The 12,500-nt window shown below is 32.0% G+C and overlaps 5 protein-coding genes across 10 annotated transcripts in view; 3 read left to right on the forward strand and 2 right to left on the reverse strand.

The window, feature by feature from the left end:
- LOC411126 (broad-complex core protein isoforms 1/2/3/4/5) overlaps positions 1 to 3,417 on the forward strand; it is a 23,385-nt gene extending 19,968 nt beyond the window's left edge. Inside the window, exons 6-7 of one of the 2 annotated variants that reach the window (XM_006570213.3) lie at positions 2,113 to 2,310; positions 3,138 to 3,417. In XM_006570213.3, coding sequence (XP_006570276.2) covers positions 2,113 to 2,310; positions 3,138 to 3,370 — 431 coding nt within the window. In that variant the 3' untranslated portion in view covers positions 3,371 to 3,417. The remainder of the gene's footprint in view (positions 1 to 2,112; positions 2,311 to 3,137) is intronic. The other variant, XM_006570216.3, reaches the window with a different exon arrangement.
- On the reverse strand, positions 2,581 to 4,215 carry LOC726552 (NEDD8). The gene is made up of 4 exons (XM_006570211.3): positions 4,050 to 4,215; positions 3,955 to 3,972; positions 3,464 to 3,576; positions 2,581 to 2,884 (listed from the first exon to the last, which is right to left on the reverse strand). Exons 1-4 carry the CDS (start codon positions 4,065 to 4,067, stop codon positions 2,800 to 2,802), a joined length of 234 nt encoding a protein of 77 aa, XP_006570274.1. The 5' UTR covers positions 4,068 to 4,215; the 3' UTR covers positions 2,581 to 2,799.
- A 186-nt stretch (positions 4,216 to 4,401) lies between these two features.
- LOC102655217 (transcription and mRNA export factor ENY2) lies at positions 4,402 to 5,315 on the reverse strand. Its single transcript, XM_006570210.2, has 2 exons — positions 5,053 to 5,315; positions 4,402 to 4,836 (listed from the first exon to the last, which is right to left on the reverse strand). The coding sequence occupies exons 1-2, from the start codon at positions 5,100 to 5,102 to the stop codon at positions 4,608 to 4,610; spliced, it is 279 nt and encodes a 92-aa protein (XP_006570273.1). The 5' UTR covers positions 5,103 to 5,315; the 3' UTR covers positions 4,402 to 4,607.
- LOC726569 (mitochondrial import inner membrane translocase subunit Tim21) lies at positions 5,051 to 6,750 on the forward strand. Of its 3 annotated transcripts, none has more exons than XM_016912288.2 (5): positions 5,051 to 5,326; positions 5,724 to 5,928; positions 6,005 to 6,233; positions 6,307 to 6,406; positions 6,482 to 6,745. In XM_016912288.2, the coding sequence occupies exons 2-5, from the start codon at positions 5,727 to 5,729 to the stop codon at positions 6,611 to 6,613; spliced, it is 663 nt and encodes a 220-aa protein (XP_016767777.2). In that variant the 5' UTR covers positions 5,051 to 5,326; positions 5,724 to 5,726; the 3' UTR covers positions 6,614 to 6,745. The 3 variants fall into 3 exon arrangements, with proteins under 3 accessions (XP_016767777.2, XP_006570272.2, XP_026296777.1); XM_006570209.3 differs by having other exon boundaries at positions 5,265 to 5,342; positions 6,482 to 6,750; XM_026440992.1 differs by lacking the exon at positions 5,051 to 5,326 and adding an exon at positions 5,458 to 5,480 and having other exon boundaries at positions 6,482 to 6,750.
- Positions 6,751 to 7,031: 281 nt separating this feature from the next.
- Positions 7,032 to 12,500, forward strand: part of Tg (transglutaminase) — a 12,012-nt gene continuing 6,543 nt past the window's right edge. The window contains exons 1-2 of one of the 3 annotated variants that reach the window (XM_026440533.1): positions 7,032 to 7,135; positions 7,729 to 7,794. Coding sequence is in view for 2 of the 3 variants with exons in the window: in XM_026440532.1 (XP_026296317.1) it covers positions 7,665 to 7,794 (130 nt within the window). In the remaining variant the exon portion in view is untranslated. 3 annotated transcript variants of the gene reach the window in all.

The raw sequence follows: 12,500 nt of genomic DNA on the forward strand, positions 1-12,500 counted from the left end.
AGGATACGTTCGAAAGCTTGAATATAGACGAAATATATTGTGCGTAATGATTCGTAATGCGACACAGTGAATCTTAATTATAATTATGATAAGCTATGATGATAAAGATTAAAAAAAAAAAAAAGAGAAAAAGAAAAAAAAAAGAAAATCTCGGTGATTTCGATTACACGTGTCTGATTAATTCGCTAGATTACAGACATTCCGTACCAATATTATCGATACGAAATTATACGTATAAAGAGACTTCGTTGTTCGATAAAAGACATTGTTTATGCACAATGAAGCACTTAAACCGTAGAATTTAACCGTAGTTTTTAAAACTTAGATGTTCGCTGTTGAAGATCGCACGAAGTTTCAAGGTAAAAAAAAAAAAAAAAGAAAAAAAGAAAAAAAAAAAATAAACGTTTTTCGACCTTACCTACTTCGTAAACAATCGATTAAATGCATTAATCCATTAAATGTTTAGTGAAATATGTACTTGGATTGCAATGCGTTTTTTTTTTTTTTTTTTTTCTTCTTTTCTTAGTTGTCTAAGTGGAATCATAATATAAGTCAAGAGTGACGGCGTAAATTTTGTACGATTGTTGATTGTCCGTACCGATGATCGGTAAAACGACGCGTTTGCTAAAATCGATTTCGATTCACCACCACCGTTTTTTAAATCGTTGCGTCGTCACATCGATTAAACGAATATTTATTACTGTCGTGTATTTTACGCGCGCAAAGAGAAAAAGAAAAAAAAAAAAAAAAAATGAAAAAAAAAAAAAAAAGAAGTGCATTTACCAAAAAAAAAAAAAACGATTAGTTTCGCAAACGAAGGATAATTCCGTAATTTTGACAGAGGTTGTCAGTAGATTTCGCGAGAAAATGATATGACGTATATATAGGTATCACGTTTCGATGAAATTTTTATTTCTAATATAAACGTAGATATATATATACATATATATATACATATATGTATATATATATATATATATCGAAAACGCACCACGTACCTAGACACAAGAAGATACAAAGTGACTGTAGATACACGACGAGTCGAATAACGAGTCGATAGTCGCAAGCTTTTTATTTCAGTTTAAACAAAAACCGTGTTACACGAACGTAATAATTAATTGTGAGCTTGTAAGTGAGTTAAAAGTGACATAAAAATATGCTTTAAAATGTTATTACAGCAATGTAAATAAATCAATTTACAATGGAAGTTGCAAGTGTTGATATTTTAGAAAAAAAAAAAAAAAAAAAGAAAAGTGACGTGGCTAGGTACTAAATATATATATATATAATAATAATAATAACAATAATATAATAGCGATAAAATTGTGAATAGACAGTTGGCTTAATTTAATTTATGTTCCAGATATATATATTATCATTTAATTCGTGATATTTGTGATATTTATTTCTTTACAAGAGAGTAAAAATATATAAACGTAGATATATATAACAATCTAATGTCTCTTTTAAATGTATTATTGATCACGACCTTATTTTCTATTTCTGTGGTGTGTGAACGTATTATATACTTCTTCAACTTTTGTTCTCTTTTTTTTTTCCCCCCCCTTTTACAGTGTATTTCACACAGTGTTTTTAATATAGCATCGCTGTAAAAGTTGCTAGTAATGTATTCTATCTCGTTTTATCGGAAAAGGGAAACTTTAATCGGCTTTGTAACGAATTTTCTTAAATATTCTTGGTGATTCTTAACAATTTAAAAAATTATCGAAAATTTTTTTAACATAGTCAAATTTAATAAATATATTCAAAAATTATAATAACAACGTGGTTCACAATTATTTTTTTTTTATTACATTTGCTTTACACTTTCGATACCCTTTCTTATTTTATGATATTAATAACAATAATTTGTTCGCGATAAATTTTTTATTTTGTTATTTTTGATTTTACTGTTCACGGAGATAAAAAGAGAAAAATTCGTTGCAAGTTATTATTTGTATGGATTATATTTGGTTGGAATTGGTAAAAAGTAGTTGAGAGAGAAAAAAAAAAAAAAAAAAAGAGGAATTTAAAAACATACCTCGATAAAAAAATATTTAACGCGATACGATATGATTGCAGCGTTAGTTATAGGAAGAAATAAATTTATAGAGACGCACACAAGGATACCGGCATGGAGTTTACATACGCCAGGATCGTTCTGTGATAAATGCGGTGTAACGTTTACAACGCAGCACGCCCTCCTACGGCATATTACATCGAGACACGAGGAGTCGCAGAGTTCTACCGCGTTCTGCAATATTTGTCAACGATTTTTCAAAACAAAGTGGAGTTTGGCAACCCATAACAGTAAATATCATAGAAACTGTTAATGAAATAACAAGAGCACAAATTTTCGAATAAAATTTATTCAAATTCGGATCGGGTCTCGAGAAAAGAAAATGTAAAAACTTACAAGAATCAGATTCATGCTACAATTGTTGTATGCGAATGTTTCCCGTAACAGGTATATAAGATCATACTAGAGCGAGCGAGCGAGCGAGTGAGAGAAAGAGAGAAAGAGAGAGATAGAAAGAGAGAGAAAGATAATTATTACATCGGTTAAGCAAGTACTAGGTGTCTATAACTAAATTATTTTATTAAATATTTATTTCACATTCTCTAAATGTAACTGTTCAATCAAATAGAGAAACAAAGACGATTACAAGTCCTTGTAATATAACACAGCGCAGCGAATGTAACATTGGAAAGCATCCTATTATATTTGTAGTTGATCTTGTACAATCTGTAATATTCACACACACACACACATACATTCCAGAACAAGGAATGTCATAATTATAAGCCCCCCCTTAATGCGAGTACCAAATGCAATACTGATCCACCTTGAACTTTATAATCCTGCGCCGTTTTTTCGTCATTCCTAAAAGACAACAAAATTTTTTTTATATCTTCATCTCTCAAATTCCTTTTCTGTTTTAGTAAACGCACATTTAAAATCGTCAATTAATTAATTAATTAATTAATTAAAAAAAAAAAAAAGAAAAAAAATACAGCTATGAATATATTAATTAATTCTCAATTCTGATTATTTTTTTATGTAAATATAAGATATATATATTTGACAAGGAAAAATGAGAAGAAATGATGTTAAAATATCATAATTGATGGAACAGGAACAAGGAAACCAGGGCAACTATACAACTCAGATTCGATAAGGACTCTAGAAAGTCACTTTCCAGAATATGTTCCATCAACACCAAAGAAGATGAATGCTACGAGAAGATGTAAAGTTTGTGCATCTAAGGGAATGCGAAAGGAATCTCGTTATTATTGCGCTTATTGTAATGTAGGGCTATGTGTCACACCATGTTTTAAGGAATATCACATTAAAAGTAATGTCGAATGAAAACATGAATTAAACACAATTTTCTCTTTAAGAAATTATCTCTTGTACAATTGTGTAAATTATTTATATATTCTATAATTCTATAATACCTACATTTGCTTTCCAGAAAATATCAATCGTTGTTGCTGCGGCGGTATTCCCTCCTTTTCTTCCACTCTTTCCTTGATCCTTTCTACCTTATCTGTAGGTTCTATATCTATTTCAATCTATGAGAATAATGGATATCTGTGATTGCTATTAAACTTGGATATATATATCTGTTATACATATATATATATATATATTTAAAATATATTTGTGAAATGCAAAATATTTATATATATAGTGAATAACAATAAAGGCGAAAAAAAATATATCTGTCGTATGAAACAAATTCTAATTAATAACGATACATTATTAATGATACATCAAATGTCAAATTTTACATTTTTAACTGTGACAACACGATTTTGCACTAAACTATATTAGAAATTAGATGATTTTGCTTCTATAATTGTTTCTTTTTTTCCTTAACGTATACCGATAAATGTTATTTTATATATTATATCGTCGAAAATACATAAGATTATTTTTCAGCTACTTGCCTCCTTTCCGGTAAGAGTCTGAAACAAGGTTAGAATATATTTTCAGAACTGATTATAAATGTTGTAGCTCCATCTCCGCCGGTCAATGTTCTTACCTTCACTTTGATCAACATTGTTTATGCGTTAAAAAACAATTTAAATAATCACTGTATGATTGCAAATTAAAAACTATTGACACAAATATGCGGTTCTTTGAACTGTGGATAAAAAATTCTGCACTAGTTCCAATGAAAACTCTCTATACCTCCATCTGACGGCAATTCATGAATGTATATATCGATAGTTTTCGAACTTTAAACAATTTCAATTTATTAATATACCTCTTCGAAACAAATGTATTCAAATCATTTTTATACGATATACTCGATTCTAAATTACACAAACATAACGATTTTATAATTTAAACATAAACATAGTATTCATGATTAAATAACGAAAGCATTGGTATCAATTTGTATAAATATAATTTATTCATAATTTTTTAGTAATAAGTTTATATCAATTAATGTTATAGATAGTGTAACAGTGTAATATAGCAATGCAAAATATATGATATTATAATGATATTTGTACGTAATCTCATTAAATTACAAATTAAAAGTTATATATATCTTTTTACAAAATAAAAATTGACAAATAAACATTGTTTATCATTACATTTTTAATTTTTCTTCTTGAGCAATAAGTTGATTTTTTATTTTCTGTAAAAGTTCCTTTTTAACAGAATCTGGGACAAGTGTTCTTGCTTTAGTTGTGACCATCGAAAGCAATTTGTCATAAGTAATGTCATGACCATGTTCTTTTATTAATTCTTTACAGATTAATTTTACTTGATCCCTCCATCCACATTCGACTAATCGACGACGTAGCAATTCTTTCAGCCTAAGGGGAAAAAAAAAGGTTAATTATCATTTTAATGTAAAAAATAAAAAATAAAAAAATTATTGAAGAGAATAAAACAAATGATATAGGAGAATTATTAATAGAATAAAAATATATATTATTCAAAGTTAAAAATTTGAATTAGTAGACGTAATAGAAGAAACAGAATATAAAAATTTAAAAAAAATATATGAAGAATACAATGAATATATTTACCCGTCACGATCGCCAACCATAACTAGCCTTTGATGTGGAGCAGTCTTCATTAAGAATATTAATTTTATCTATCTTAATATTAATATAATTATATATTTCCTTTCGCAATTCTAAAAAGTTTTCTAAAGATAATTGCACTAGTCACCTCTCACTAACATTTAAGACAGGTTATGTTGTTTTATCTTTTCAACTTTATAACCTAACAGCGTTTCATTTCTCGCATAGACGATGAAGTAGCAAAACATGATTGTAGGTTAGGAAAGTGTCGTTTAAAGTGAGTCTTCATTAAAGTAATGTTATAAATATTTATTCACAAATACTTAACATTTTTATAAATGAAACATTTCTTATTCGTATATATATATATATATGTAAAATTTAAAAAGGAAATATCTAAATAGTGAATAATTGAAAGATATTTTTACCACGTAATACGAAAAATTGTGCAATATTTGTACAATAAGAAATTTTATTACAATTATATTTCATAATGTGTATTTTATATTAAAAATCAGTTTTACATAAATAATATCCTTATAATTAATATTTTTATTAATTATTTTGCATTAATTTTTTTCATAAAATTGATCTACATAAACAAGATTATTCAATATTTTGCAATAATTATCATTTGTCTCTCTTGCGGAAATAATATTTATCGTTATTTTTAGGGAATGGCATCAACACGAATAATCAATTATGCTTCGTACAAAAGATTTGTAGCAATCTCTAGTTTAAAAAATGTATGCATTCTCTCTACTTTTAATATTAATTCCAATTTTCGACAAAATGCGTATTATTGCACAAAGAAATCAATTGTTAAAACAGATCCTGTGGAACGTGAGAGTAAAATACAAGTTGGATTTGCGGATGTAGGTAAATTTCGTATATATCTGCGAAAATATAAATGATGTAAAAATCGATGCTACTCTGATTATTATTTTTATTTCAGTCAAAGAAAATACAAAATCTATTGGATACTTGGGCGTGATAATTGGTGGTATAGGAATTACAGTTTTCATGTTTTATATTATTTTTGATGAATTATTTTCCAGTAAAAGTCCAAATAGCGTGTATAGTAAAGCGTTAGATCGCTGTATCAAACATCCCAAGATAATAGATGCTCTTGGAGAACCGATAAAAGCATACGGGGAAATGGGTAGACGTAGAAGTCACATAAGGTAAACTTATCTCCATTATTATTTTCCATTATTCATCTTTTTTATTATTGCTAATGATGATGCATAATTGCAGTCGTGTTATCTTTGAAAAAAATGGAGTACGTCACATGAGAATGAAATTTTATATTCAAGGAATAAGAAGACGTGGAACTGTGCATTTGGAAGTGCAAGAAGTAAGACATAATGTTTCAACGATATTTCTACATGAAACGTTTTTAATTTGATATTAATTTAAAATTTAATTGTAGGATACATCTGGTAATTACATGTATAGATATTTATACGTAGTTGTGGATGATATTCAAAGTGTTATTAAAATAGAAGATAATAGAGAGGAGAAGAAAAACTACAGTATGGAAACAGAAGATCAATGGAGCTAATGTATTAGATCTTTCTAATTAATATTTGATATATGTCGTGTATAGAAATGCTTATAATCTTATAATTATTTGCAATATTATTTTAAATATACTTTTATAAAATTTGTGTCAAATAAAAATTCTAGAACTTTGAAAAACGTTTTTATACCCATTTGTAAATAATAGGTAATAAAATAAATTAATCGTAAAATAAATTACGCGTTACCATAACGCATATGTGAAAGGAAAAAAACGTTTGAAAAATAATAGAAGGTTAATGTTAAAATTATGCGATCGTTAATAGGAAAAATATTTCTTTAGAACTGTTTACTCATTAAGAAAAGAGATAAATAGTGCGATGACAAGATAAAGATATATAAAGATCGTTAGCATTCGCGATCGCCTAAAAATTGACCGAAGGCTACGGAGATCTTGATGTCTGCATCATTCACGATGCCAACTGATTCTCTGACAGTCGCTCATTTACTTGCGAGCAGATCGACACAACGCATCAGTCCGTGTTCGAGTTTAAAATGTGAAGTGGTATCATTCGATTACATTTTTTTTTAATCTTTGTTTTTAAAAATTTATAATAAATTTTTCAAAATTATCGATACTTGAATTACACGTATAATAATTTTTGACTTATCTGACAAACAAAAATATCATTATAAATATTTATCCTTTTCTAATAAATATATATATATATATATATACATATCATATGCTTCGATAATGTAAATGCGATTTAAAATTATCATGTAATTAATAGTTTTCCAGAATTGATTTATAATAATTCATAATCGAACCGAAACAAAAATACCTTTGATCGAACGATTGATAAGTCAAGTTTTCTCTCCGAGTCAAATATTCTTTTACGGAGTAAAGTATGCATCACGTACTTAAAATATATTTCGTAATGATAAATTAAAAAAAAGTGACGTGTAAAACATGATGGAATCGAAATGAAATCGTCATATAAATAAAATATCGTGAAAAGATATGGAAGATACAAACTTTTGAATTTCTTTCATTCACTGTAAAAAACTGAAGAAAAAAAAGAAAAAAAAAAATGGGCAAATTTTTTTTGCTTTTCTCAAGATTCAGAGCAATCTTTAGACCCGAAACTGTTACAGACAATCCTGTCGACCCATGTACAAAACCGGAATGTCTTCCACGGCCACCTGCTGCATCTAATTCTGGTAAGTTACGAACAGCAGTGTCTACAGATGTTTAATAAATTCCGATCACTCCCGTGAATTCTTGATATCGAATGCCTAACAATCGTATTTTTACATCATCATTTACATCGTCATCTACATCATTGTTTAATTTTTACTTTCCTTTAAAACTCAATTTCCCGTTGCAACTTTTGCATTGACTTCGCGTGTATAACCTATAAATATATATATATATAAATATATATATATACATATATATATATATATCGTGCATGGGTGAAAAGGATTAATTAATGACATATTAGAGATCAAGATCCAGTACATTAATCACGCAAAAGGCACGTGTCAGACGAAAATCTTGATACGCCGATTAAATATATCTTTTTTTGGGAGGAAATTCGTTCCGCGAACGCGATTTAAACAGGACGCGATGGCTCATCACCGAGATACGTGAATTCTACCAATACGTGCAATGTAGATAAAAAACGAAAGCAAATGGAGGTAATTCACAAAGGATTTCAAAAGTTTCCTTGGCCCGTGTAACGTTCTTCTTCTTCTTGTTCTTCTTCTTCCTCTTCTATTTCTTCTTGTATACTTTTCAGATCTATTTTAAGAAAACGCATGCTAGCCAACTATAATATAATCTTCGATAATACGCGAAATGTTTTCAATCATCGCTTCTCAAAACCATTCAAGAACTGTTATACCGAAATATTTGCTTTACGTTTTCGTTCGACGCGACGTCGATGATGTCACTTCTTTATCGACCGAATACATCATTATTTCATCGATTTTTCTTTCATTTCTCTTTCGACGTGGACGAAGCTCGAGCTTCGAGTCGGAAAGAGGGTCCGAACGATTTACGAGAGAGCCTTGGAAGAAATATTTTTTCGAAAGTTGGGCCAACAGATATGTATTTCGTTGGAAATTAGCAAGCAAACAGAAATCGCGCGAACGACGTGAGTTCCGCCCGGCGCTTAAAGATTCGGTCGATAGTACTTCACCAAAGAAAATAAACTCGGGCTCCCAGCCAGATGGAAAATCTCAGTTTTCGCCTCTTTCGCGAGCGGTTGACCTAAATCGAATTATTCGACGATGCGTCGTTACTCTTGTCTCTCCCTCTTTCCCTCTTACCGTCTTTCTCTCTTTCTTCTTCTGCGACGGACGGGCGGGGAAGAAAAAGTGGAAACGTGCCCGACGTTTAGCGGCCTCGAGGCGTGGCCATTGCCATGAATGAAAGTAAACTTACGCAAGTGGCGCCCTGACCTCTGTATCATGACGTCACCCGCAATTACGCAAACTATTAATATATTGTGCCCGAGCTTTTTTTCCTCCAAATATAAATCCGATAAATTTATGTGCCCCTCCAGATCGAAAGCGGAACGAATCACTTTCTATGAATCATCTTCATCGAGATCGCATCGAGATTATTACTCACGCGAAACGAATCTCAACTTTTGACGCGATTACGCCTCCCTCCCCGTTTTCAAGACCCCTTTATCTATCCTATATATGTTACATCGAAACTGTGGTAGAAAATGTTTCTCTTAAAAATTGCGCGCGCATTTTATAATAAAGAAAAATAAAAATAAATAAATAAATAAAGTAAAATAAAAATTGAGCGGATTTATAATAGCGAACGTGCAATCCGTTTGCACGTCTCCTTTTCGACTCTTCACGAAGATAAACATTGTTGACGAGAGAACGTTAATTTGATCTTAAGCGGCTCGCGTAACGAAGAAGTAGAAGAAGAAGGAAATAGAAAGATATTCGCTACTTATCTTCGCTCGCTCTCTCGCTCGCTCCTCGTCCTACACGTCGCGTTCGATTACGTTCATTTCACTTTACAATCGCATTCCTGCGATTAAGATTCATCGTCGCGTCGAATCCGCGCGTTTTTTTTTTTTTTCTTTCTCGGTTAAATCCAGTAAAGCGAGATTAAATTAATCTTGGATCGAGTGGAAATTTTCGAGGAGATGTTCGGAAAGGAATAAATCATCGTCCCGATTTTTTTTACACCGCGTTAAATGCGTAACGCCGCGCGTCATCGATTCTTATGGATAATCTGCATTCTAGAGCACTTGTGCGTTACTTGTATATATAGCCGACCAACCGAGACCGTTATTTTTAATCGAAAACAATACCATTAGGTACGTGGATGCTATAACTTCTCTCGCGGCTTACCGACCCACCAAAATAGAATCGGTTCCGTACGGAACCGGTCGAAATGATCGAACGCCGGCTGCCGTGTCCATTGCTTTGCGCGATTCGATCAATTTGCCGATATATATCGATTATCGCAACTTTATCATATCGATGGATTATTCGTGAAATCTTCTCGATTGGCATTAAAAATAAACAAATAACGATAAAAATTAAATATCAAAGATGGATTTTCGTGAAAAACGAACGTACGATATTTTTCCAATGCGTTTTTACGACTCGGTCCGAAGAATCTTTATCTTTTTGAAATCGCTCTCGCTTCGAGATCGACGAGGACGACAAAAGCGGGTGATGGTCAATGCGAGTCGTCGTTTTTCAATTAATCGCAACGCAATCGCGGATATTCTTTTCCAAGGCTTGAACGATTTACATTTTCCCTCTCTCTCTCTCTCACGACTCGATCGACGCGATTATATATGGAGAAACGAGACAATTATCGGCCCCCGAATACGGCGAGTCGATCGATCCTCGATTGGCCTATATATATGTATCGAGAAAAAACGAAGACGAAGAAGAAGAAGAAGAAGAAACGACACACGGCGCGGGCGAGAAGAAGGGATTTTCCCGGAATTATCGAGCGATTCGTTCCGCAATTGCGCATAAATTACGGGGAAATGATGGACGGGACGAAAAGTAGGTGACTCCTACCGATATATCCGCCAGTCATCCGATCACGCCTTGTATGGAGGCGCTTGCATCGGCGCGGTGCAGAAATGTCCTTGAGGAATCTCCTAGAACGCAGCCAACCCACCCGATCTAGCTCGCCGAATTACGGACTTCTTCCTAGTCACCGCGGAGCGGCGAGCTAGGCTCGCAGTTTCTCGGAAGTCTTTGGTCACCGATCGAAAGGCCGCGGCGCGCGATCACCGCCGCCGCCGCCGATCGACTCAGTCTTTCGCTCGTTCTCAAGGGACCAGCTCACGTTTCCCAATCCTCGAACCATGTTCTATAGATTCTACGATCGTTACCGGATCTTCAACGATCGCCGCTTCAGACCCTTCCCCTTCGCCTTTTATTGTGAGTCCACGCTCCATTTCTTTCTTTTCGAAGAGGATTGGAACATTTTTGCGAGTCGATTTCTTTCTCGAACGAAAGAAAGAAAGATTGGAAAATTTTTGTGAGTCGATTTCTTTCTTCTCTCGAATGAAAGAAAAATTGGAACATTTTTGTGAGTCGATTTCTTTCTTTTCTCGAATGAAAGAAAAATTGGAAAATTTTTGTGAATCGATTCTCTCGAACGAAAGAAAGATTGGAAAATTTTTGTGAGTCGATTTCTTTCTTTTCGAAGAAGATTGGAACATTTTTGTGAGTCGATTTCTTTCTTCTCTCGAACGAAAGAAATAAGATTGGAACATTTTTGTGAGTCGATTTCTTTCTTCTCTCGAACGAAAGAAATAAGATTGGAACATTTTTGTGAGCCGATTTCTTTCTTTTCGAAGAAGATTGGAAAATTTTTGTGAATCGATTTCTTCTCTCGAATGAAAGAAAAATTGGAAAATTTTTGTGAATCGATTTCTTTCTTCTCTCGAATGAAAGAAAAATTGGAAAATTTTTGTGAATCGATTTCTTTCTTTTCTCGAAGAAACGAAATAAGATTGGAAAATTTTTGTGAGTCGATTTCTTTCTTTTCGAAGAAGATTGGAACATTTTTGTGAGTCGATTTCTTTCTTTTCGAAGAAGATTGGAACATTTTTGCGAGTCCACGATTTCTTTCTTCTCTCGAACGAAAGAAAAATTGGAAAATTTTTGTGAATCGATTTCTTTCTTTTCGAAGAAGATTGGAACATTTTTGTGAGTCCACGATTTCTTTCTTCTCTTGAAGGAACGAAATAAGATTGGAACATTTTTGTGAGTCGATTTCTTTCTTCTCTCGAACGAAAGAAAGATTGGAACATTTTTGTGAATCGATTTCTTTCTTTTCGAAGAAGATTGGAACATTTTTGTGAGTCGATTTCTTTCTTTTCGAAGAAGATTGGAACATTTTTGTGAGTCGATTTCTTTCTTCTCTCGAATGAAAGAAAGATTGGAACATTTTTGTGAGTCGATTTCTTTCTTTTCGAAGAAGATTGGAACATTTTTGTGAATCGATTTCTTTCTTCTCTCGAATGAAAGAAAGATTGGAACATTTTTGTGAATCGATTTCTTTCTTTTCGAAGAAGATTGGAACATTTTTGCGAGTCCACGATTTCTTTCTTCTCTCGAACGAAAGAAAAATTGGAACATTTTTGTGAGTCGATTTCTTTCTTCTCTCGAAAGAAAGAAAGATTGGAAAATTTTTGTGAATCGATTCTCTCGAACGAAAGAAAGATTGGAAAATTTTTGTGAATCGATTTCTTTCTTTTCGAAGAAGATTGGAAAATTTTTGCGAGTCCACGATTTCTTTCTTCTCTCGAACGAAAGAAAGATTGGAACATTTTTGTGAGTCGATTTCTTTCTTCTCTCGAACGAAAGAAAGATTGGAAAATTTTTGTGAATCGATTTCTTCTCTCGAATGAAAGAAAAAT

The sequence above is a fragment of the Apis mellifera genome, linkage group LG5, assembly GCF_003254395.2.
Source record: "Apis mellifera strain DH4 linkage group LG5, Amel_HAv3.1, whole genome shotgun sequence".
NCBI classification, from domain to species: Eukaryota; Metazoa; Arthropoda; class Insecta; order Hymenoptera; family Apidae; genus Apis; species Apis mellifera.